We start from the raw sequence: 27643 nt of genomic DNA, 5'->3' as shown, positions 1-27643 counted from the left end.
TGTAGCAGCAGAACCACTGCAGCACATACACTGCACTGCCTAATCTCCCAGAGACTGAGAGAGAGAGAGAGAGAGAGAGAGAGACTCTACAACTAGTTCAACGTAGAAGAAAACACAGAAAAGCACAAACCAGGACTTTTGGAAGAGTTTTATGTAAAGCACACAGAAGAAACACCTCCTAAGTGGATTACATTTACCTTTTTGCTTTTTTGTGGTCATGTCTTCTAGACTGAGGGAAATTTTTGAAGCACAGACTTTCTGATTGGTGACAGATCTGTAGAATATGTGTTACTCTTTAATAATGTCCGGAGGACACCTGCTGGAGCTACTTTGGATGATGTCTTTCTGGCAAGGTAAGCTAAATTATTTCTCTCTCTCTCTCTCTCTCTCTCTCTCTCTCGCTCTCTCTCTCTTCTTCAGTTGTCCTTTTAAAGCAGTATTGAAGTAGTCCCTTGTCTTAATTGTGTCAGAACACCATATCCACTTCTTTTGAGCATCAAATCTAACTGTGTCAAAGAACCATTTCATCTTATTACAAATGTCAAAGATGGTGGGAAATATCTTCGAACATTTAAACATGGATAATATGGGAAATTAATGCATTTTTATAATGTAGCTAACTATAGTTGAATTGAATCAATCCAGATTTGTTTAATCAAACTATTTAAACTGAATGTAGTCACAATATCAGTTGTTTGAGTTACATGTTTAGGAATATTTATATAAAAACGAACAGAAAGCTTTACACATAGACCTGTTTTTATCTATAGTATATATTAGTATATGAGGCCAACAAACCCACAAGCGTTTGGATTTTAGTTTTTAATTTTTTTTTAGAATACTCTCTTTCCCTATTTTTTATTCAAGGACACTGAAGTGTAGCAGGCTGATTGTTAGTGTGTGAAAGATTGCTTGGGATTATAAGAGCAGCCAAGCGACACACATTTATAACATAAATGTCCTAATAACTCTTCGGATAACTCTTCTTTTACAGTCTGCACGCCAAAAAAAGTAGTTTTACTCCCTTGTGCTCTTTGGTTTTTTGGCACCTTGAGCATGCCTTTGGAATTAGAAAAAATTGTAGTTCTTATCAAGGTTGGAGTTTTTGGTAAGGATACACAATTGGAATCTGAAGATTGTAATGAGCGTTTTTTTGCTTCAAACATGCAGTCAGCAATCAGCAGCTTCATTTAATTGTGTTATAATCTGTGTTGAAATTTTTATGATGAAAATAACATGTTCCAGGTAAGTGCACTCACTCTGTATTTGAATACAGTAGCCTCTTACTTTTGATGTAGGATTTTATTTGATTTCATGTTATTTAAACAGGCAACAGATTTTTCATTTAGGAATTTACAATGCCATGTTGGCCTGTTCAAGATCAAATAAGGTTTTTTTATATTGTGACGTATACATTGATAGAAAGTACTCAAAAAGTGCTCATAAATAAGAAAAGGTTGTGTTGTGAAATAAATATAAAATAAACAAAATCAGCCAAAAAAAACCAAAATGGAATCAGCAGCAAAAAATTAGGATGGGTGATTTTACCACAGCAAAGCAGCCCTGTTTGTGGTAAACGAGTGTGAGAAGGATGTGATTACACAGACAACTCAACCCATCTGATTGTTTATAAAAAGTGATCCAAAGCCTTGATTAGCCAATGTGCACAAATCTGCTTAGCATGTGTTGAACTCCCCAAGAACATTTTTATACAAATTCAAGCTAAAATTTGTTGAGAAAAGTTGAACACTGCATTGAAAGATTTTTCACATTTCACCATGATTATGAATACATTAGATTAGACAGACTGGTGTTGGACAGAAGCAGTTCTGTTTTTTGATCTAAACATCTGTATTTTAAACTGTATATCACTTTGAAAGGGACACTGGAAAAATTAGAATAACAGACCAACACCATTTATGAGCCCTTCCTTTCATATACCATTTAATGAGTGTTTTTCCTCTGCGGCCTCTAGTCATGTATGGTTAAGGTGATAAAGGAGAGAAAGGCCTTTGTTTTGTCACTGTCAAACAGCTGCACAGTAAGAGAGAGAGAGAGAGGGAGAGAGAAAGCGAGAGAGAGAGAGAGAGAAAGAATGAAAGAAACCAGAGCAATTACAATAGTCCCTCTGGTCACATGCATCTTGTCATTTGCTGTACTTAACCTGTGGGTTATGTGCAGTTTCACTCTGTGTGTGTCCAGGGAAGACAGGAAAAACAAGGCCAACAAAGTGAAAATATTTTAAAAGGTCATGTGTTTTTTTTAACATTGGAAAAAATGTTATCTAAGTTATATTTATATTAAGGTATATTTATGTATTAATGTTACATTATCACCCTTCAGTTATTCATTGTTCAGCCTCAAGAAAAAAAAAAGGTGAATTTAACACAAAATTTCACAGATGCCTCAATAACTAAATATAATATTGAAGTTTTCAGTACTTAATGTGTCCAAACTTTATTACATACAGCCTTCATTTGGGAGACTTCCTTTTATTTCATCATTCAAAGAAATCTGCAGGGCAGAGGAGTCCAGTATTAACACAGAACCTCCACCATAACTCCTCCCCATCACACTAGCAACCAGACAACATCTCAGCAAAGTTCTTCACCTCCCTATCCCAATTATTCCACACACCAAATCATTTGAAAGGGTCTGTGCACTCTGACACTACTTGTGAGTAAAGTGCCAAGATAAATCAACAGCAGACAGGAGGAGAAAAGGTCTATCAAACATGATTAGTTTAATGACAGCACATATCTCAAGCAAATTTCACACAGTGAATTAAGTATGAATTCCACAACAATTGTGGAGAAACTCCACGTAATATTAAAGTTAATTTAAATTTAAATTTTAATTAAATTTAAAACCTCCTAGAACTGTATGTCCAAATAAAGGACTGTTTGGAACCTTTATATTTAAGAGTGTTTTCAATGTTGTAGTCTTTCAGAACTGGAGCTCCTTTCTTTTACTCTAAAGTGTCAAGCAGACGTTCTCTGTGGGTCTTTGGGCCATACATCCAGACTGTACGGCCAAGTGCAGAACCATTTAGGAAGCTTTAGGTTTTTAAACCTTACAAACCTTAAAATTAAATTTTAATAAAAGAATAGTTTCAAAAAAAATTTATAATAGAAGCCAATGGACAGGTGCTGCATATAAGTTAAAGATTTTTTATCCTTCTCTACCTACAGCAAAATTATTGTCTATGGTAAGCAGTCATATGCTACAAATGCAGCACATGGAAATTAGGTTAAAAAACACTTACATACTCCTTTAACTTATCTAGTATGGGTTTCCCATCCTGGCTCCGGGCCCGGGCAATGAGCCACTCGCCTCCTCTGAGAAGTGTCTGGTCAGGGGCGCAGCAAGGGATTTTTGGCCCGATGAAAAGATATCACATTGGGCCCCACCTCTATAGCTCTCATAATTCAGCCAAAATATTTAAGATAAACACAAAACTGTGGTAGATTATTAGATTACACACTAATGTTTGGCAACTTAGTTGATAGCCAGGTCACTATTTTACACAATAGCTGAGACTTCAAAATTAGCTAATGTTAGCATGCTAATGACTCAATTGGCATCATTCACCAAGTTTTCTCTTAAATCTGTCCGTGAGAAAGATCTTAAGAAAAAGTCTATGCCAGATTCATGACATGTTCTTAAACCACAAATTTGTTTGCACCTTTGTGCTCTTGAGTGTGCATAGATTCTGTTCTTACCTAAAAACAAATTCAAATAAGAAAACACTGGTGAATGCCAAAATCTTTGTGAAAACTGTGTAAATAGGCTTTAGAATGGTTGGTGTATGAAGCCCAATGTACTGAAAGCTGTAAAATGAACACTAACTAACCTAAAGTTGCAAATATGATATATATTTATTACAAAAAAAAACACAACACATGAGTTTGTAATTTTTAAAAAAAAATTAATTGTTGAAAAATAATTACAGTTATGAGACTTTGCGTTCTGTTCACATTTTAGACGGTTAGTTAAAACCTGGCAGGTTAAGGTTATCAAAAGTGTGTTTTATAGCCATTCTAACTGTAGAATTTTAGTTCATGCTGCTGTTGGATCAGTCTGCTGCTGTAAAATCTGGCAGTGTGGAAATCCAGGTTAAACGCCTGATTCAGATATCTTAATGAAAATGCTGTAGGTCTCAGTTCTGACAAAAAATATAAAATATTAAAGTTTCTATCGATTGGCTGAATAAAAATCTGTGAACTGCTGCTGTGAGGGGGATTCTTCACAATTCTCTCCTGATAGCCGGACTGCCTCCCTACCTAGTTGAAAACTCTTTAAATCTACACAATTCATTTATCATTAAAACAGTGAATTGAACAAGTTTGTATTTAAATGTAATCCTACTGGAAATCACCCTATTTTTAGAATGTATCTGTAATCTGATTACTGCCTTTTTTCTGTAACCGTAACAGATTACAGTTACCTTTTTGTATCCTGATTATGTAACGCTGTTACATGTAATTTTGTTTTTAGAAGCCAGATTTTTTCTTTAGGAAGCTGAGATATGAAGCTCTAGCAGCACTCCTCACTTGCAGTTCACTGCTAGCAAGTACCGTTCACGCCTGGTAGGACAGGACAGAACCATTTCATCTAAATGGGGATGGGTTGGGCAGTACAGAGGCTTTATGGATGTTTATTTTTTGCCAAAAACGAGAAAAGAAACTATTAGTTTTATAAGTAGATTGTACATAAATACTGGTTTTATAAGTAGACTGTACATAATATGCTAATGATGATCAATGGTTAATAATTTAATATTGAAAAAAACGCCTAATTTTTAGGGCCCCTGTCAGTTACAGGTCCAAATCATCCAAATTTTTCCCCCATATGGTGCCCCAGCCTGCAGTGAGTCAGCTACAGTTTTACAGTACACAGTAAGTTACAGTAAGTTTTAACAAAGTGCAATCATTTCTGCTTCTGCTCTTTCAGTCAGTAATATAATTTAACACAGTTCTCTGAGGAGTATGATACCTATACTGGACTGTAGGATAGGAAAATAATTCAGTGTTTTTCAACATACACTCTGTTTCCCGGATTGGTGGCGTGCAGTCGATTACCACAGTCAATAATCTCAACATTTGTCTCTAAATAATAAACAGAAAATGCCACCAAACAGGGATGTAGCTACAACTTTCACAATGAGGTGACTAGGTTACACCCAGTAAATTTACTGGAGTGGCTAAGGAAAACAGCTGTTCGTAACGTTCTTCTGGACATATAGGGCTATGTTATTAATAAAGTACAGTATTAAAATTCATATAATCATGTTTAGCTTTAAAGTAAATAAAAATATTATTATTATTGTTGTTGTTGTTGTTGTTAATGTTATTATTATTATTATTATTATTATTATTAGCTTCTCAGAAATGTTTAGGATGGTTTAATCTCTGCTGTGTCTCTTTATCACTGACTCTGGCACTTGGTTAAAATTAAGTGGAGTCGAGGAGTCCACGCCATCGATTCAACTGGAAGGAGTCAAGGGTAAGAGCTGACTTCAGAAAACCCGGAATCATGTATCACGAACTGGCCTCTTTTCCACTGCAGGGCTGAATGGTTATGAGCATGGAAGGTAATCGTTCCAGTGGAATTTCCACACGGACATGATTCAACAAGGAACGCTTGAGCTTGAGCCTGTTTTTTTCAGCATGGTTAGCTAACCGTACTCGGGGTCACAGAACCGTTCGCTGGGATGATGTCACGACATAGCTATTCACTGATTGGTTTCATGTTTATGTCAGTACTTTGCCACCACATCCTGCTGCATTAGTTCAAACTTGAAATCAATCGAATAAATTCAGTTCTAACACCAGTTTCTTTATATTAAACGACACTGATAACCAAAATAACTGGTTAGCGTTAGCTGAGCAGGTTCGATTCTGACTAACAAAAGCTTTATTGACACAGGTTTGCATGATAATAAATCAGCTCTGAGGAAGCAAAGTTGATGAGTTGATGTTAGAGGAACAGAAAGACGAAATTAAACCTGATCTCTGGTGTCTGGAGCTGGGGGCTCCTAGCTAGCTAAGCTAATGCTAGCTGGCTCCTCTCTCCTAGTTAACTTAGCATAGCTGAAGATATCTAAACACCCCAGTGCAAATTCAATTCGACTAACCAGTGCTCTGCTGTCACAAGTATAGATAATAAAAACTTACAACAGACTTAAAAAAGTCAACTGATTGATGGTGGAGTGACAGAAAGCCTAAACCTAACCTGTTCTGTAGTGTTTTAAGCTGTAGCCTGCTAGGCTAAGCTAATGCAAATGCGTGCCTCCCGCTGCAATACGGGCTCGGTTCTAGCGAACCAATGATTAAAAATGCCCATTTAGAAGATAAAGACTCGTATCTGAGAGCACAAATCCAAATGGCCAGTGTGGAAAGGACAGAAAGATAACAATAGAATTGTTTTGTGGTACTTTAAGCTGTACCCTGCCGGGCAACGCTAATGTAGCTAGTCATCCCGCTAGTTCACTGCTACAGGTGAAATCCACCGTAGTACAGGCTGTTTCAGTAACAGGTGCTCAAATTCCACCCGTAAAGAAGATTAAAGAGCGCACTGAGATACTGGAGTTGGAGTAACAAACAGAATCAAACGTGTTTTGTGGTGGGTGATGTGTGTATGGCTATTAGCCTGTTAGCGGTTAGCCACTCATTCACATATTTGTTTTGGGTATTTCCTTGTTCTGATTTAGCAGTACAGCAAACGGAAACAGATACCGTTACGAGAACCATTTTGCCCGACAATGGAAAAGCGACCACTGGGTGTGGAAACTTTGCTGAAATGTGCAAAGAGTGTAGCTAGGTGGCGGTAAAGCTTCTTAAGTTAGCCTTCCAGCCACTATTCATCCATAGGAAGACTACTTGGGCGCTGGATTGTAATGCTACATAGGTATGTCTCATTTAAAGGACCTTTGCTTGGTACAGCATTTCCGTGCATCCTTAGCAGCAGCGCTTTGCAAAGGAGCCTTCCTCTGCTTTTATGGTGCCAAAAATGCAGTCTATTGAGGATTCATAACTACAGCAGCGTCATAACTCCTGATCAAGGGAAGGTTCAAGTTAAGATTTAGCTTTATTAGTAACGTTAACCTGCTTTCGCCTGCTTTATTTGAATTAAGATCTCCATTTTGGGTTGAGCTATAGCCTTGCCTCTCTCGCTATTTGTCAGCTTCTTTAAAGTATTAACCCTTTCTGTATTTAAATTATACAAGTGAAACTGATATACTGACAACTTTACGTCTCAATGCTAAAATATAGCTGGTAGTCCATATGACGACAGGATGCTTGTTCGTAACATCCTTTACAGCCGTTTATGTGGTCAACTTTATGCTGAAAAAAAAAATAGAAACCATTAAGTGTTACTGTTGGTTCCTAACAGTTTTGTAATGTGTTTTGGCTTTTTAATGTGTTGATATCAGAAGGTAAAGGATCCTAATGGTTTAACAGGTGACTGATGGCTGATTCTAAATGCATTTGATAGTTTCCTAATAGGATGTTAAGGTATTCTACAGGGAACTAGTGGCGACGCAGAGACTTATGGGAACTAGAAGGATAAATCAGTGCATCCTCAGAAATCAGCCGAAAAAAAGGCTGTATTTCTCTGTGGAATTTTTAGGTTCCTCTGTATTCTTTTGAAACGGGGCAGTGCTTAGGACATATGCAGGCGAGAAATCGGAACTTCAAAGGTCGCAGCCCAGTAAATGAGACACAGCGAGCGTTAGGCAAGCTTGCGTTTCATATTGGTGTATGTACTTGCTTGCCTCTCTTGGCAGCTCTTTTTTTGGCCAATTGAGCATGTTAAATCAGATCAAACTGCAAGAAATAAAAGAAAAAAGAACACATAGCACAGCCAAATGCAGAGTAGCAGAGATCGTCACTAGGGTAAGCATACGTTACTCTGTAAACGTAAAATAGTTGAATATGAACGAGAAAACAATCTCTTTTTAACTTTGTATCTAAAATGCGCTGGAAAACGTAATTAATCTAAGCAACCGCATTATTTGCTATTTAAGTGAGCTTTTAACAAACGGTAATTAATAGACCTTTCTTTCAGTTACTGCCTGGTCACATCTGGCTGCAAATGGAGCGTTATTGAACTTCCGCCAGCGCGGTTTAACAGAGCGGCAATAAAGGGTCGTCGTTTTTTAGCCTCCCTCAAAAATCTTCCTTTGGCTTCAGTGCAGTTAATAGGAGAGCAGTTGGCATGTCTGGTATATCCTCCAATATGGTCGGAAAGGCTAGTTTGACTTGGTCAAAGCGCATCGCGCAAAACTTAAAAACATTCAAAACGCATTCAGACAGCGGAACGCATTCCGCAAAAAATCTGCGTCTGAACCGGGAGCTATCTGCCTGAGACAAGTTTTGCAAAGCATAGAAGGATCTTTATGCTCAACACCACATCACACATCGATAAACAGATAGATTGAAGAAACCTGTACTATTGTCCTTTCTTTTTGGAGGAGAAAAGGTCCAGCCCATGTAAACATTAGCAACATAAGTAACTGCCCTGCACACCACAACCAGCACAGACATACAACATAGTATTTCTGCATTACAGTAAACTAATCACCAAGCTACTTTGGAGGGTCTATTTCTCGAATTTTTTAAACAAACTTACAATCTCCAGGATCATACATAGGCCAGGAAATAAATATTTACCGTGGAGCTGAGCTTTTTTAATCACAAATGTGAGTAAATCTGTCGTACTGTGCAGCCCACATTCCTTCTCAAACAAGAATGGAAACACAGGTAGGGCTGTTTAGTTGAATTATTGGTGTATTTAGGAACGCAGCAATGATTTCAGGCAGTATCAGCCAGCCAGTGCCACTCTTCCACCTTAAAGAGTAACTAAAGAGTAACCCTAAGACTTTTTTTTCAATAACAGCTGCAATGCATTGCTCTGTAAGAATAAAATATACCAGCCTCGCTTGAAATGTGAGCACATCTTTCCAAACTGTAAAAATATAATTTTTATCGTGGTCAGCGCCCCTCTGGTTCAACTCTGCTATAGGTGTGGATGACGTGTCTTGGTACCTTAGTACGAAGACACGTCACAGTATGCAAATCAGTCAAACAACGTTACCGCCCCCTGATGACGCCCTACTTGCACCGCACTCATAAATATGAAAGCATGAGAGCTCAGAGAGAGGAGATAACCACATCATACGCTGAGCTAAATACCCCCAGCGCCATCTCAGAAGGCTGCTATATGCTAGCTGTCTGTACCGACTGTAAATAACTCAGTTAATCTAAGCTTAGTTTGTAATAAAGATATTGGACCGATTAAGTGAGGATTCTTGCGAGTCTCCATAAAGCTGCCGGTGTGCATCCGATTTATGTTTTACACGCGCACTCACTGAATAGAAGTAAATGGCAAGCAACACTGGAACTACGAAAAACGGTTCAGGAAAGGTTAACGCTAAATGGCCATTGTTTCTGACTGTGTCAACCTTTCGTCCATTCAGCCTTTCTCGAACTTTTTTTCCGCTTTTAGTAGTTCCAGTGCTGCTTGCCGTTGATTTCTGTTCAGTGAGTGCACGCGCCCGAGGCTTCAATTTATGAAGGGGAATGTGAATTTGAGTGGGAACTGAACTGGATGTAACACCCATAAGTGCCATGAACAGCGTGCAGAACATAAGGATTTAGGGCCACTGCAGCAAACACTGGCTGACTGGTGATGCAGTCTGCGACCTTGATGTCAAACTGAATGAAACTTAGACAGTGTTCAATCAAATCCACTTTATTAATTTAGAATTCAGTACATCTAAGAAATCAGGACTCAGTTTTATCGAATATGGACCTGCTGAACAGATAATTAGAAGCGAGCTGTCACAGTTTTAAGGAATGTTCTACCATTCGCATGCCTCTGCCGCTCGCTGCTAATCATTTTCTGGCACTATGTTAACCTCTTTGCAGCTTGAGTCAATGGCTCATACTATTAAGGCTCAAAACACACTGCCTGATCAGAAACACCTTCCCTCGTCGAAGATGGGGATGGAAGTAGAGAAAAATCATCAAACTCGTAAGACCTCTTAGTTGCAAAAGTGCCGTTTGATACCGTCACTCTCCATATTTTCAGGTAGCTAACGTGCACTAGCTCTAAAAACACAGCAGCCCAGCCCACTCGGTTTCTCTCGCAACCCCACCTCCAAACCAGTAGATCACTGCAGTGCCCCTCCCAGCGTCCCCCCATTTTTGAGCATTTTTCAAAGGTGAGCCAGGGGTGGAGTTAGCTGACAATAGTGAGGTGTAGCTCTTTAACGAGCACGGAAGTGCCAGAATGGTCTATTCTCGCGTTTTGCATGATGTCACACCGTAAATTGGCCGCCATTTTGAGAACCAAAGCAGGGATGGACTGCGCTAGCGCGATGCCTTTAATTAGGTGTGTTTTGTAAATGATTCACCTGCAAGACACGACAGAAGCTGAGAATGGCGATAGACTATACAGACCTTTAATTCAGTGTTTTCAAACTCCAGGCTTGGAGCCCCACTGCCCTGTATAGTTTACTGTTTTTCTCTGCTGTACCAACCTCGTTCAGCTCAAGAAAGGATTTATTAACTAATCATGTAAGGTATTTTAACCAGGGGAAACCACAATTATGCAGTGTAGGGGTTGCAGGGGAACTCTGCACTAGCAAACTTACAAAATCACGCATGTCAAAACAAGTTTTCTAACCCACGACATTCAGTCCTATCATTAATGTTTATGATTCTCTATTCAAACGTCATTTAAATCTTCAGAAACAGAGAAGTTAAGTTACACTCGGCTGTTTGCTAGCTCCGTTAGGGGGGCAACTGTTTATCTCTTAGCTGTTAACATTAACAAAAGTTATCTAAAAGCTAGCGTTGTTCACATCTATGATGACAAAGAGTTTTTTTCCTCTTTATGCAACGCCATGGGATCCTTTACCCACCCTGATGTGAAGAGGCGGTAGGCTTCTGTGCTTTTAAATGCTTTGAGGAACTCCAGAGTAGGGAGAGGGGTTGTGTGTGAGATAAATATAAATGTTAAGAAAACACAAATTTGGTAGTTTTCCGCCAATTTAAGTGGGCCCAGGAGTTCAGGCGAAACTATATAAGGATCGCAGCCTATTTTATCGACTTTGTCGAGATAACGTTTTTTCTCTTCCAAAGTAAGGTGACTAATTTTTCATTGTTCACCTTTAGTTTTGTTCGTGCGGAGCAGCAAAGCCAGAAATTCAGTCCCAAATATGGCGGCCACAATAGAAAAATCATCTGACTGAAACTCTTAAATACTGCATTCCCTGTTTAAACGGCCACTTAAGTAGTTTTTACCCACCCAGCAGCCAGCTATGTTGCTTTGCTTTCACTTTTGGACTCCAGACATTTTGTTACGTCTTGGACTTGTCAGAATCCAACTACCGTTTTTTTTTTTCTTTTATGGGTCACTGTCACGCGCTGAGTGGCACTCAGCAGCTTAAAGGTTAAACAGGGCTAGAGCAGGAGCTTGGTTTATATCTCAAATTCAAACAGAGCTGAGCTCTGGTGCTGGAATTTGAAGTAAATGTAAACCATTTCGTAATGAAATCTTTCTGAAATCCCTTTTAACTATTCTGTCTGGTAATACATGGTGAGAAATAAACCTCGCCTCTTCAAATCCATTGAATTTTTGCCACTGCACATATAAACGGTCATACTCTTCTCGCTCTACCATAATTCTGTACTTTTGTTATGTTTTAACTCTGTAAATAGATTTATTTTAATTTCATTAGCTCAAGTAGGTTATGTGCTGTTATTACAATTGACTGAGTTGCTGTCGTTCCCAATCGCTTCCACTTTGTTATAATACCACTGACAGTTGACTGTGGAATGTTTAGTAGCGAGGAAATTTCACGACTGGACTTGTTGCACAGGTGGCATCCTATCACGGTACCATGGTGGAATTCACTGAGCTCCTGAGAGCGACCCATTCTTTCACAAATGTTTATAGAAGCAGTCTGCATGCCTAAGTGCTTGGTTTTATACACCTGTGGCCATGGAAGTGATTGGATCACCTGAATTCAATGAATTGGATGGGTGAGTGAATACTTTTGGCAATATAGTGTATATTTACTGACAAACAAAGTGACATACTTCAGTCTCGCGCTAAAGCTTAAGCTAACATAAATGAGGCTGTGTTCCGAATCACACATTAAGCATTTTGAACTCATCAGAAAGGGTGCTATTCATTTTCAGAGAAAAAGGGGAAGGCTGACACTAGCCATGTTTACATGCAGCCTAATAATCCATTAATAATCCAAATAATAGCTCAATTGAAATAGAATACGTCCATGTAAACACCTTAATCTGAACAGGCTGGTCCGAATGAGGCCATTCGGGATACAGTTTCTATCTGATTCAACGAGGTGGGTAATCCTGTGAATAATCCGTTAAATAGATGAATAATAACCATGTAAAGGTCTGTATCTGATTACATTCCCAATCAGAAAGTAGCATCATAGCGAAAGTTTAGAACGTTCAGCATAGCGGGAGCAGAAACTGGTATGCAGAGGAGACAAAGTTTATGCTTTGGACATTAAAAGACGGGGGTGGGACTGATATCCATCTTATGTGTCTCAGAATATGGCGTCTTCCTCTCGCTCCTTCTTTAATAAGTACATGTGAAGTACGTTTTTCTGAATCTGCTATAATTTTAAAGTAAAAACACAGGTGCACCAGCTGAAAACTCACGGAACACACTGCTGCTCATCTCACTCTGACTGGACTCACGTGATGCTCATTGTCATGGTAACATCTACACTAGGTGGTACTCTACCTATGCGCATAATTTTGGATCAGATTACTTGTAGTATGCATGTAAACAGAGATTTTCCATCAGATTGTTGAGTAGAGTGAGCATATAAACACCTCAGTCTTACTCTATAATCAGAATGTATTCGGATAGGCAAAAGTCTTTGCGTGTAACATAGCCAGTCTCATTTTGTTTAAGTCAGATAGCCAAGCTTCACGCTATAGTGGCACTTGCCTCCCCTTGGCTCTGCCCCTGAGGGAGGGGGGGGTGGTAAGGAATCTGATCTCCATTCAAAGTAAATGAAGTGTAAACTTTTTTCATCAGTATCTTTTTTTTCATCTGGGAGCTGTAATCAAGGGAGAGTGGGTAAAGGGGTGGAGGGAAAGAGGTTACATAAAGACAAAAGGACCTTCACACAATCAGCAGCTCCAGCTGAAATTTAAAACCACATTATGGGGCTTCCAGAATGATCTTCTAAGCAATTCATATAATTTCACTTTTGCTTGCCTCTTGGATTATAATCTGGAAAGAAGAGATAAATATAATAGGGAAAAATATAGAGTAAAAGGACAGGAGAGAGGCATTCATGGGGGAGAAGTTATCCATTGAGAGAATCTGCTTATTATGCTGTAGTGTTATATAGTGTGTAGTGTTATATAGGCATACATGTTGCAATCACATTTCCTTGCACATTCTTCACTACAGTGTCCATTTCTCGTCTTCACATAATCAGTTGCAGTTTAGTTACTATTGCTGTTAAGTCTTCGCAAAAGATAACATGAAACTGGCCCTCTAGTAAGGGAGATGTGCAATAATAAAGGTAGCAAGGAATTCCACTGTAATAACAAAATTAAACAGAACACTTGAAGGGGCATTAAGATCTAAAAGTAGTTCAATATGTAATTTGTTGTGCAGTGTGCTCTTACTAAAATACAGGCATTGTGCAGATTCATTCTACAAACATATGAAATCCCTGTGTTCTCAACCTGTCTTAACTACAGGCCTAGTCACTGATCAGAAGGCTATTTGATACAACCCTGGGATGATGAGCAAAATGTAAATAAAAACAGAATGCAGTGATGTGCAAATCATTGAAATCTTAAAATTAATTGAAAATAGTACAATGGCAACATATCAAATGATGAAACTGAGAAATTGTATTGTCTTATGAAAAATATGTGCCCATTTTAAATTTGATACCAGCAACAAGTTTCAAAAAAGACATGGGTAACAAAAGACTGGTAAAGTAATGTGTAATGTGTAATGCTTAATAAAAACTGTTTGTGGAACATTTCACAACTAATTAGGTTAATTGGTAACAGGTCAGTAACATGACTGGGTGTAAAAAGAGGATGAGTCTTTCAGAAGTGAAGATGGGGGGAGGTTTACCACTTTGTGAAAGACTGTGTGGGCAAATAGTGCAACAATTCAAGAATAACATTTCTCAATGAAAAATGACAAAGAACTTGGGGATTTCATGATATATGGTAAATTAAAAGATTCAGAGAATCCAGAGAAATCTCTGTATACAAGTGAAAAACAATACTGGATGGTCGTGATCTTTGGGCCCTCAAGCAGCACTGCATTAACAACAGTCATGATTCTGTAGTGGAAATCACTGCATGGGCTCAGGAACACTTCCAAAAACAACTGTATGAACAAATGCAAGTTAAAACTCTACCATGCAAAGAAGAAACCATATATAAACAGGATCCAGAAACAAAATTTGAAATTCTTTTTGGAAATTATTAGTGCACATGGCATGGGTGACTTGCACATCTGTGAAGGCACCATTAATGCTGAACGATATATCCAGGTTTTAGAGCAACATATGCTGCCATTTAGATGACGTCTTTTTCAGAGAAGGCCTTGCTTCTTTAAGCAGGACAATGCCAAATAACATTTTGCATGTATTACAACAGCATGGCTCATTAGTAAGAGTCCGGTGCGAAGCTGACCTGCCTGCAGTCCACACCTGTCTCCCACTGAAACCATTTGGTGCATTATGAAATATGACAAAGGAGACCCCGAACGATTAAACAGCTGAAATTCTATATCAAGCACGAATTGCAAGGAATTTAAGGATTTTGCCGCCTATAGTACATAACATGGTTAAAAGATTCAGACAGTCTGGAGAAATAGAAGGAGAAGTAGAGGTGATAAAACACTCAAAAACTCTGGTCTGTCCACCTTTAAAATTGTATTTGGGAAAAAATGAACATTATGTTCTCCAGGTCAAAGAGGAAAAGGACCATCCTGATTGGTAACAAAGTTCAAAAGCGAGGGGCTGTCATGGAATGGGGGGGAAGGTTGCTGTTGGTGACGATGGCATGGGTGACTTTCACATCTGTGAAGGCACAATTAATGCTGAGGGGTACATATGCATTTTGGAGCAACATATGCTGCCATTTAGATGCCATCTTTATAGGGACATCCCTGCTTGTTTCAGCAAGACAAGGCCAGGCCACATTCTGCATGTGTTACAACAGCATGGCTTTGTAGTAAGAAAGGTATAGGTGCTAGAGTGGCATGCCTGCAGCCCAGACCTGTCTCCCTTTGAAAATGTATGCTACATTTTGAAGCGAAAAATAAGAACAATGGAGACTCTGGACTGCTGAGCAGCTAAAATGTTCTATCCAGCAAGAATGGGGAAAAAAATCCCACTTTCACAACTACAACAATTTGTGTTTTCATTTCCCATGCAATGTTGTTAAAAGTCAACACACCTGTAAACATGCCTGTCCCGACTTTTTTTGAAACATGCAGGTATCCTGTTTAGAATACACATATTTATGCAAATAACAAGGTAACTTAGTTGGAACATTAAATATCTTGTCTTTCTACTGTTTTAAATTGAATGTAGTTCAAAAAGGTTATGCATTGCTGTTTGTTTTTATTAAATTTTTTCTTACTGTCTCAACTTTTTTTTAATTGGAAAATGGATGTAGTTTCAGCTAGACAAAAGAAGCCAAACTGAGGTAAGGTATCTAGACAGCCAGGTGGCCACACTAACCTTTAGCTTGTTATCCTCCTCATCTGTTGAGTCATTTCTGTGATTTGAGTTGTCCATTTTCTCCACTGTAGTGATAATTTGAGAACTACATTTATTACAGTTATATAGTTTCAAAACTGCATGCCCCCCAAAATCCACCCCAAAGCAGTCGTAGGTCGTAGGACATCATCAGAAAGAGGTCTTTCATCAGAAAATCTTATCATCAGAAAATCCCACTCTAAAAACTACTGCTGTATGATGCTGTGCAATGCAAGTAGACATGTTTAAAACAATGTAACAATGGCTACATTTTTCATTTTTGTCTGCACTCTTAGGCAACATTTTAGTCTGTATATCATATTTATGGCAAGCATCACATCTTCTGGTCCAGTTCAAGAAAAATCCTCTAACGCTGCAGAGACTTGATCATTTCCAAACGTCATAAGGAAATAATTTCCATATTTAGTGGACAAACAGCTACCTGCCCTTTTTGCCATGCTCAATAAACAGTCCACAATTATTCAGTCATAACAGTTTAAATTGAAACATTAGGTAAAAAGAGCTGTTCCTTACATCCATTGTCTTAGATGTGCAGTTCTAGGAAAAAGCTTTATTGTTATTGATACTATGTACTATATATGTCATCATTGAAAGTGTCTTTACACTCACACATCTTTACACATAATGTACAAAAATGGTTAAAGAACCAATCAGTAAAAGGCAAATTTGTGGTCCTTCAGGAATGGGGTTATCCACTCCTACATAAAGAGAGACATTTTCCAAGTTTTGAAGAACCTTTTTCAGAGGTTTAGAATCATCAAGGAATAGTTTCATCTGGCACTGAAAGAGTTCTACAAATGTCAATACACTTATAAGGAACACAGTTTCCTTTATTTCTCCTTCATCTCAACAAAGAGCATGTACAATTTGACCTATTAAATGTGATGGATGATAAAACGGCTAAACACTTCTCTCTCATTTTCTCACTGTTTCTTTCATTTTCTCAACATTATGATTTAGTGTCTAGGCCTGTCTATAGTCCATATTAGGAAGGTGAAATCCCTATTCCACAGCAAAACCTACTCTGTAAACGACTGTAACGTGAGCACAATTCAGTACCCATCTCTCAATGTGTCAGTCCCCTCCAACATATATCTAAATAGCTTCCTACTCTGTGACAGCTGTGTGGTCAAGTGTACACAGAGGAGATTTACTGACCAAACAGAGATGGCTGCTGCATTGCCGACCGATTTCACTCAATGGAACAGTGTTAGCTTTTCTGCGTGGTAAAAAAGATCAAACGACAAAAAAAATATGATATATTTGCTAGCTGACTCCACATTTCCTTTCCTCTCCCCTTAAAAGACACATAAAAAAGTTGATATGTGAGTTACAGATGCTGTGTGATTGAAGTGACAAGCCAAACCTCTCGCCCACCTCACCCTCCCCAAACCCTCCGCCACATGTGGTCAGAGTGGGATTTAGATCTATATATGGCTCTAATCGTCCCCATCACTTCTCATTACTTGGAAAATTACAGAAATGTGAAACCCTTGGAACCGCATCCAGCTGACCGGAATCTTGTTTTTTCTTTAACTGTAAAAGAATGTAGAGTGAAAATTCTCCTTTTGGGATTTTTAATTGCTGGTGGTGCTGGAGAGAAACCAAGGTTTTGAAGTGTGTTGTTTTTTTTATGAATGAGCTTAACTCAGAAGCAAGTGTGGCATGACGAGCTATATAGTCAGAAAGAGTTCAGTGTTACATAGCAAACTTAGGATATTGATGAGTTTGGATAAATGGATTGTCCTGGAATTATCATTTCTTTGTAGACATTATACATAAGAACTAAATGTCTCAAATACCTTAAAGGGGAATTCCAAGGGAATTCAAAATTTCTGCATATTTCAGTTGTTAAAATGTAAGTACTTCGGAGTGTTTTGATGTGAAATGGTACAGTGCAGAGAAACTTTATTTACCTTATTCACTATCCAAAATGACCAGAGAACCTATATGTGTCTTTTTGCATGTAATGTTAATATTGATATAATACTGGTAAATTTTGGGCCAAAGCCTTATAATTGAACTAAATCATAAAACTAACATAAAAATGTCATTAGGCATCAGGCAATGCATTTACAACCATTTCCTGTAAAAGCTTTCTGTGAAGTAAAGTAAGTAAGCCTTCTAACATCTAGTTCCTAGCACCACAGATGTGAACAATTCTGACTCAGTGAGTCACTCTAGAATGGAGCATTTCACATCAAACCACAGAATGACTGTGGTTACATCTTAATGATTTCATTATGCAGACATTTTGAAAATCAGTGTAATCCCCTTTTAAAGTTGCAAAGTATTTGAGTTAATTAATGTGGACACCAGAATGAATCTATACGTCCCTCACTACCCAATGCCCACTTATAGACAGCACATCATGAGCTGGAATCAAGTACATTTACATCGCAGGCCCATATAAACATAACGTTGCTGTCATGTCAAATCCTCCTTCAAGTCCGTTTTTTTTCTACATCATTTGGAATTGCCAGCTGCCCTTCACATTGTATGAACACAATGGACCAACAGACATGGTACATGATTATTTGAATTGAAATGTCCTTACATTAAAGTTAGGCACTCTAATAAGTTACCATTTTTTAGTATCTTTATTTCTGTAACTGTAAATATTATAATTTCCCCCATCTTTCAAAAGGTGTGTGTGTGAAGGGCAACAACCTTTGGGAAGTGCCCACTGGCCACTTTCCCCCACCTGCCAATATGAGTTCCAGGCTACTTTGGGAGCCACAGTGTCAGACTCATCTCCGCCACCTGCAGTACAGGGCCAGAGTCACAGCCACAATCCCTCCACGGCTGGATGGTCACTGGGTCTCATCCAGGTGAAAATGTGAATTCCTCAAAAAACTATCTGGATTTAAATTGAGCCCAAATCACACTTTATTTGTGAATACGCATAATGATGCTTCTGCTGAGTACATATTTTATATTATGGAGCACATAGTGGTAGAAGGCTAGTTTTATTAAAGAAGAATTCCACTTTTTTAATGTTTGCATAATTCAGTGGTTGAGATGTAAACAGTCAATCAGAGAATTTTGACGTTTTTATTTGCTATCCAAAACTACCAGTAAACCTGCATATGTCTTTTGAGTTTTTATATGTAATGTTGAGAGTGATAAAATAGTGGTAAATAAATACATTTTCTTTGGGAACTATTTTGCCTTACAACAATCTGCACATACCTTTGTTGTGATTGTTGTGTTTTAATAATACCTTTTTGACCAAAAGATAATGTCAAAACAACTATGAGGTCACAGGGGTCAGGCAAAGTATTTATCTTATCTTAGTGATGTTTACATCTTAATTATTTAATTATGCAGACATCTTAAAAATTGCTCTTCAGATTACATTTGCAGCAGTTGAGTAAAAAATGCCACTTAGTCATGTGTAGTATGCAGTTATTAAACCCCACTCATCTTCAACTACACATTCTTTATTTCCCTAAGGTGTGAGGTGAGGCCTGGCCCAGAGTTCCTCACTCGTTCTTACACCTTTTATCCGAACCCTACACGGCTTTTCAAAGCTCTCCAGCACTACTACTCAGACAGTGACTGCCAGGTGCCAGCCTACTCTCTACTCATCCAGGGTAAACTGAAATTGCGCCAGGCTTCTTGGGTCACACGTGGAGCTACCGAGGCAGAACATACCCTCCATAAGGTTGCTTTGGTGATTCACAACCAGCAGAGCGTCCATCACCTTGCTGTCCATCTGCCCTTATACTGCCTGGGCCTTGGGCCTGGAGTTCCCCTGGTTCCTCATCGCCTGTATGAGCTCTTTAGTGCCAAGGCTGAAAAAGACTGCCTGGGTGCTCTGCATTTTTCCATGATGGAGCTGGAGTTACTGAGAATGGAGACTCAGTTTCATCCTCGTGGCCGTCCATCCAAGGAGCTCTTCCTTGGAGATGTGCATACAGACTGGAACCAGAGGGCCCATTACAGACCAACAGGGTATCAGGAGCCTCTACAGAACACCATGGTAAGAATTAGCATTGTTGTCAAGCATGTATAACACCATGGGTGTGGGCTTTATGCTTTCCAGATGTTTCATTTGCTATGTTTTATGACATTTGTATCCATAGCATGTAAATAACTGACGAGTACTATTTTAATCTATAGTGTGTCCTTTCTGTTTTGTTACTAGGCAACAAAAGGAAATTATCTACTGTAAACATGCCATAAGTCTACAAATACCAACTTGTCTTCCCCCCTCACTTCTCTATTTTACCTGTCAACACTTGCGAAATCACAGAATAACTCTTGGGTTTAGATTTATTAAAAGTCTAATGCTGAATATATGCGCCATCTAGAAAGTATTTAATGTTCATGTATTATTACAAATAAATATCTTTAACAAGCTTATAAGCTTCTTGGATGAATTCAGCTTATTATGGGATACAAGACCAATCTAGTTAGCATGATTTATGCTACATAGTATAATATAAATACTACTTAGAGAGAACTTAAAACTCCAATAACATTTTTTTCCTAGCTAAAATACATGTGAAATGCCACTGTTGGTATGTATCAACTTTATATAAATGTTTTAAGATCACTGTTCATTTGATGAATATTAACCATTCTGTAATACATTCAGAAAGAGCAATGAAAAAATTTCTATAACCAATACCCAATTTAGACAAAAAGGGAGCCATGAAAGCATAGTGTTTACAACATTTTGAATAGTCCAAAACATTCCCACGACATTGTAATAGCAAGAAGTGTCCTTTTCTAAGTTAATCAACAAGGAATAATTTAGGATTCAAGAGTTAGAGCTTGCCCTGTGATGGACTGGCGACCTGTCCAGGGTGTATCCTGCCTTCCGCCCAATGACAGCTGGGATAGGCTCCAGCAACCCCCGCAACCCCGAAGGATAAGTGGTTTAGAAAATGTGTGTGTGTGAGTTTAGAGCTAATTGAGGATTTGTTCATCTAGGTTGGATTTTAAATCCATCTGTGTTGAGCCACTAAATTTGAAACACCGATTAATAAATATGAGATATCGATTAACAAAAACTGTTATTAAATCCTTAGCCTTAATCTCTTCAAAAAATGTTTTGGTTTTGGAAATTTAAAGTTGCAGGTTTAAATGTAATGTCTAAATGTAATTCTTAAATAAACTTTAAATCTTTGTTTAAAGGAGCAACATGAATCAATTTAATCTAGTTTTGCTGTAAAACTAAAACCAGGATTAAAACGATCATTTAATGTACCTGAACCTGACTTTGAGTGGGAGTTTCCATAAAGTCCACAATTAGGCCTAATCTCAGTCTGGGAAACTGGCCCATAAAGTTTGCTGCATCTGAATTGATAGATAAACCACACTTTAATCCAAGTTTAAACTTAATCCCTGTTGGTACAACACACACTTTCACTGCATATCTACATAAAAAATATATAGTAAACAAAATTCTCTTTCCTCAGCATCATATTCACCCGTGTCCAGTGTGCGCCTTGGTCTATCGCTCCTCTGAACAACACCCTCCCATATTACCTCCTTCCTGGTCCATTCCTATGAATGTAGATGGCCGCTGGGTGAGCCAGCGTTGCGAAGCCCGTCCAGCTGTGCTCTTTCTCACACGACTTTTCATCTTCAGTGAGGAGCAACGCAGTTGGGAAGGCACCTACCATCACTACTCTGACCCCATGTGTCGCCATCGGACTTTTACACTTGTGGCATCGGGGCACTATGCCCACATGGAGCCTTCTGTTAAAATAAGAGGAGCCACTAAGTTGGTCTTCAAAGTGACTCATGCCAAGGTGACGGTGTTTGAGCAAACATTAGTGCGAGTGTTAAATTCCTCAGAGCAGGGAAGTTGTGGGCTTGCGGGTGGATGGGAACTGGGGGTGGAACAGGATATAACATGGACAGCAGGCTGCAGTGTGCTGGGGATTTTACTTCCGCACAAAGAGTATGAGCTATTTAAAATGGAGAAGGATCAAAAAGGCCAACCCTTGTTGTTCATCGGAGAAAGACCTTCAGATGGAAGCAGTCCTGATCGACCGGTGAAAAGGCCCACATCCTTTCAGACTCCTATGGTTCAGTGCAGTGCAGAAGCACAAGTGCCACAGCGCTACAGTCCCCACAGCAAGAGAACAAGGGGGGTCAGCTCTGCAAATGCACCTTATTCAGTCTTTGTTGTTTCGTTGATGTCTCTACTGAATCTATGGTTCTGGTATATGCTAGTCTAAAACTAAGCAATTCAGTTTTGGGGTGAAAGCAATGGAATCGTCTAAAAAAGGCATGTCCAGAGTTTGCTTCTTTAGTTTTACATGCCTAAATAATCACACAGACTTACTGATGTGGTTTTGTGTTACTGCATGACATACTGTTACATATAAGTTTAGACTTAATTCAGGCTTCAGGATTGCTGCTACTACTGTTTTTAGCTGTATGTTGTAAACTTTTTGCATGGTACTAATGGGTAGGGCTAACATTACCTGTTAGCTGCATTAGCCTTGTCTTTCTAGAGCAAAACCAAAGAGGCAAACCTTAGACACCAAACTTATCTTTGCTGATAAGGGTGTGAAATTTTGTAAATCAAATTTTTGCCTGACCCATCACTTTAAAATGTGGGGGCTTACATTAAACCTTCTCATGTACTGTGTAAAAACAAGCCCACTTGATGGGCATAGCTCAGTATGCTGGATCTAACGGTGTTAATTAGGTGCTATAACACTGTATCTAGAATACTAACAACCATTTAAAACTCTCTAAATATGGTGCTATTTTTGTAAAGGGAGGAAGTGGGTTTCGTGATGAAAGCAAAACGTACATAGAAATCTTTTTCAGTTATGTATTGTTCTATTTCTGAACATGTCTATTATGTAAAATGCTGTTCTGTAAGGTTGTTTGAATGTAACATAGAGGAATAGTGATGTATATTTTCTTATATCAATACAGAACTGGCTGCCTAAACGAATGTCAGCATTCCAGAAATGAATGCACAGTGAAGTCAAGCAAATCCAAAGGGAAATGGCATCCAAACAGCTGACTAGAAAAAGACCAATGAGTTTTCCGTACATGGTCTGGGGAAGCGTCCGGTTGGTTTTGGCATCTAGACATCTCAGTTATTGACCTTGTATGTCTTGATTATGTTGGCAAAGAATAGTGGACTACATCCAGCATATCCAGGAACACCCCTAAGAATTACTCTGTATTCTTTCTGTTCTGCTGTCTATAAGGCAAAGCAGTTGTTCCTGTCTAATGTTTAATTAGTCTAATACAATGTCAATCATCTAATAGTGAAGAATATACTTTTTCATATTTATTACTACTCAAACTAATTGGATAGGGAAAAAATTAAACAAAGTGTTGTAGTTACTAGAAATATTAGTTCCATCAAGAAGAATATTGGTTACATACATAGAACAGAGATAACAGTCACTAACCCATACTTATCCATAGTCTAGCTACACACTGAAATCAGTTTGGGGAGATTCAGTACGAAGCGTATTTAAGCACACACCTACAGCTTGCAGTGACCCATATTTGATCAGGACAGAAATTTTATTACTGCATGTACTTTTGCTTTTCAAAACTAAACTTGCTGCATTTTAGCATTGTGCACAGCGGTCACATCAGTGGCACAGGCAAACTTAATTTTGAGTGGGTGGGCTCAACTTTGTAGATACAGTTTCCAAAAGCAATAATATCCTGCAACATTTGACCAGTGGCATTCAAACTTTTGCATAAAACTCTATAATAGAAAACCTTTACTTCTCTCACAGTTTACAGCTGTACCATGCATTAAGTAGGCCCCTAAAACAATGGTCTATTCACATTGCTGAAGGCATGTGTAAGACATTTGAAAAGAAACTGTCATATGGTGTGCACATTAGTTCTCTACTGCTATGCGATGCCAATAAGCGCAAATGATCAGTACTCTGTATATGGCTTGGTCCTTGCTGTTTATTTAGAAGAGCAGGAACTATTCCAAATGTTAGGTTTTGGTTCATCAGAGCATGCATCTTTTTTGTGAAAGTGGTGAGATTTCATGCTCAAAACCAAAACTTTTAAGTTGGAAACAGAAGCATACTTTTCCAAGAACACTAATGAAATCCATCAAATATGCACACGTGTAAGCCATTCAGGTAACATACCAATACCGTTAATGAAGCTTATTGGGTTATTGAATATTGGCTGATATCGATCAAATATATTTTCTTTAAAAATGACTTAGCTTTAAAATAAGCTGTTTTTAATTAAAGCACTTCTCTTAAGATGAGCATCTAAAAGTAGGCCATCATGCTTAAACTACTCAACACCTGACAGGAAGAATGCACAGCTAACTTTACATCACACAATGTGAGCATGCTATTTCAGGATACATCCAGTCTAGAATTTTCTGTTGATAATGGCCTGATGCTAAAGCCTGGTGACATCTGAAAACAATTAATGTACAACATTAAGATCTGAAAATTGTTTGGATGACAGCATTATTCAGATGATCACCCTCCATTGATCAAACCATGAAATCACCATGAAACCATATTGATAAAAATGGTAATTTTTTTTTTTTAGCGTTATTACACATGACCGTGTTTCATTTGACTGTTTGTCCATTTCATTTTTGTATTTTGTATTCTCTTTCAGAATAAATAATAGACCTTGCCATATTTCTGGCTAAAAATAATTACATGATGCTTGCTGGCAGAGGAGGAAGAGAAAAAGTCATATCCAAAAACCAGCTCACTGTTCCCATTAAATCTTGTAATAGTCACTGTGAATGCCATGAGGTAATGCCTTTTAGGAAGAGTAAGTGTACTGAAGGCTGAGATTTGGAAAGAACAGTGGGGCTGGGAGAGCAATGAGAAAAAAATAAAGCAGAATTGATCTCCACATTGACACTCAGGATGTCAGAGCTAAAGCTTAGTGCCTTTTTGAAAATATGCTTCACCCACACACCACCACCGACAACACATCTGTGCTGGAAAGATAATAAGATAGAAGCAAATTAATGTATTATGCACCACTGCCAATGGCACTGAAAAGTAACTGTCACAAAATAAAACTGATATGTACATAGAAGAGCACTTAAAAAGTATTAAGGCGGTAAAATCAACATATTTGCTTCAAAATTACAAATATGTCAAATATGTAAAAATTACAAATAATACAAATAATAGTTCCACTTTTTGTGCTCAGCACCTCCAAATTCCATTTCAACTCAGCATATTATTAACTCGGAAATGAACTTTAAAACAGTTAAAGTAGCACAAATGTTAGCTCTTGGATTTATGTTCAGTAACTACTTCAATTCAGGGGTGGAAAATACTTTAGTAATTGTACTTTGATACTATATTTAAGTATTATTTTGGGATTGGAATTACTTTACTTGAATAGCACCAAAATTGAATACTTGTAATTCTACTTAATGAAAGTCCCAATAAAAGAGAAACTTACTTTTTACTGCTTATATTTTAATTTAGACATTCAAGGATATGTACTTATTTTCATTAAGAAAATCAGCAAAACATTATTTGACTGGGGGCATGCAAACTTTTGCATAAAACTGTTTACAGTAGTATGTGGTTTTAGATGTAGCCAGAGCATGGTCAGTTAATCTCGAGCACAAACATTATTTTAATGTTAAATAAACAAACATAAAAGAAACAAAAAAAGAAAACTAAATATAACAAAAAACATGACTCTTGATCTTAATCTTTACCCTTTTTTGCTTTTATATACCTGAGTATATTTGAATGTTGATACTTTTTTACTTTATACTCACTCAAGGGTTTTTTTTTTTTGGCTCTATACTTCGGCTTTTAATAGTGTAAGGTTTTGACATGGTACCCATGCTTTCTCTTAATTATAATTTCTCTGTACATTTTACACCCTTGCATCAGTCTAATGAGCTAATGCTTCCCACCATATTCATATTGAGAGGTTAAGGGGCTCTGTACAGTAAGCTTAGAAGCACCTTCAGTAAACTTCAGTAAACAGTAGACAGAAAGTACATTGTTATAAACTTTAGTCACACTTTGACAATCTTATATCATCAGTAACACTCAATGAGCCATAGTCTGCCCTGACATCACTGAAACTATATTTACTGTAATTTCATCCTTTAAAGGTCATTTGTCAAAACACTTATGTTCATCTAAAACAGGTGCCAGGGCACATAAAGGTTTAGTTATAGCAAAATGAGTATAATAATAATAATAATAATAATAATAATAATAATAATAAAAAAAAATCAAAAAAGGAAAACAAGAACTGAATAAATTATATACGACCCCAAAATGTCTGCTCTCTCATTGAGTGAGGGGATGGGCGAAATCAAACATCCTTACAGGCCAATTTTGCCAAACTGGCTTCAATTTAGGCAGGCCTGCTACACTTTTTTGTGAAATGTTACAAACTTGCACAGTAGTTATAATTATTATCATTAGCATCATTAGTTGTAGGATGGCAGTTACTGTTATTTATGTTAGTAGAAGAAATAATGTACAAAATAAGTCTTTAACGCAAATCTTAGCTGGTTAGTTATGCAGAGATCTGACCTGTAATCACTGAAAGGGCATGAATGTGGCAAACATTACATTTTTGGGTATTGTTGGCATCATGGTTAATGGGGCATTCCGGTCTAAAACTAGATTTTAATATTTTATTTGTCATGTTATGTAGCACAGCATTTCATGCCTCAGCATCATAGGTTGGACCGAAATTTGTCATTTTGTGTTTTTAATGCGTTTTCATCCATTGGAGATCCCTAACTTCAGTACCCAGCATGTATTATGAAACACGCTAAACAAGCACGGGAATCTGTCATTTAGCAATAAAGAAACCTAGAGGCTAATAAATACAGACGTGATATTCGATTTCCAAGCAGTAACGTTAGCTATCTGGCTTCTTTCTGTATTAGCCAGCTAGCGGGGAAAAGTAGTAGTTCTCCACAACTTCAAGATTTATCATTTGTAGGTCTTTTTTCTAGTCTTTAAAACAGGAAATCTCACTCTCGTTGCACCACTTTAGGAAGCAAGTAGGCACGTTTATAACGTAGCAACGGTTACATTTTTATTTTAGTCGAGTGTCCTTTTAAGATGAACCTTTCGGATTTGTGGGACTTTTTGCTTAAAATTCTATTTAATCTTTTTAAGTCTTTCGTTGTTAAGTCATATGGTTTAAAGACAGCAGGCCTGACCACTGTGAGAGAAATGTTTAAAAAGAGGGAATGACATCTGAATGTACAGCTGACGTCCACGTAATTTAAGAAAAAGCCAAATGCATGACACTTAGGATTTGACAGTTACTTTCTGTCCCTCTCCCTGCCTTTTTTTCAATCATATCTTCAGTGAGTGAAAAGTATTTTCACTGGGGTTTATGGGTGGCTGACTCCATAGTCATATGCATTCCACTTTTGGGCCCTAAAAATACTAGTTGCTCTAGTAAATCATGCTGTATTCCTCTCTTTGTTGTACACATCTCTGTCAGCAGTTGGTGAATGAAAAAAACATTTGGTCATTCACTACTAGTGCTAAGGTAGTAACTTGTAAGGTGGTACAAAAAAAGTAAAGCCCATACAAACCTGTACCAACTGGCCCGTACAAGGGAAAATGCAGTTGTCCTTTTCCCTAATTCATTTAGAAAAAAGACAATAGCAGTAAACACGATTAAAAAGGAACATGCTTACACTACTTCATTACAGGAAAATGTAATCATATTTCAGCAACACAGTTCACTACTGTGGTCTTCCATGGTCTGGCAAATTATTTGCTGTTTTTAGGTGCACCAGTTCATTCTTGCTTCTCCAAAAACCTATCATTTTGACAAAACTAATGTTATTGGGTTTATTTTCACTTCGCAGCCTCA

General features: G+C 37.9%; 1 protein-coding gene across 1 annotated transcript; it reads left to right on the top strand.

Moving 5' to 3' along the window:
- apcdd1l (adenomatosis polyposis coli down-regulated 1-like) lies at window positions 1-24212 on the top strand. The gene is made up of 4 exons (XM_036571441.1): window positions 1-353; window positions 18468-18651; window positions 19277-19805; window positions 21250-24212. The coding sequence occupies exons 1-4, from the start codon at window positions 284-286 to the stop codon at window positions 22015-22017; spliced, it is 1551 nt and encodes a 516-aa protein (XP_036427334.1). The 5' UTR covers window positions 1-283; the 3' UTR covers window positions 22018-24212.
- The last annotated feature ends 3431 nt before the right edge of the window (window positions 24213-27643 follow it).

Source organism: Colossoma macropomum, unplaced genomic scaffold, assembly GCF_904425465.1.
Source record: "Colossoma macropomum unplaced genomic scaffold, Colossoma_macropomum, whole genome shotgun sequence".
Classification (NCBI taxonomy): domain Eukaryota; kingdom Metazoa; phylum Chordata; class Actinopteri; order Characiformes; family Serrasalmidae; genus Colossoma; species Colossoma macropomum.
Note: the sequence above shows the minus strand (reverse complement) of the source record. Positions and strands in the feature narration are given on the sequence as shown.

What these genes read in the sequence shown, in the direction of transcription:
- apcdd1l (XM_036571441.1), top strand. Translation starts at nt 284, where the DNA reads ATGTGTTACTCTTTAATAATGTCCGGAGGACACCTGCTGGAGCTACTT. An exon ending in GATGATGTCTTTCTGGCAAG is followed by an intron (nt 354 to 18,467) that starts GTAAGCTAAATT and finishes ATCTTTCAAAAG; the next exon opens with GTGTGTGTGTGAAGGGCAAC. An exon ending in GGTCACTGGGTCTCATCCAG is followed by an intron (nt 18,652 to 19,276) that starts GTGAAAATGTGA and finishes TATTTCCCTAAG; the next exon opens with GTGTGAGGTGAGGCCTGGCC.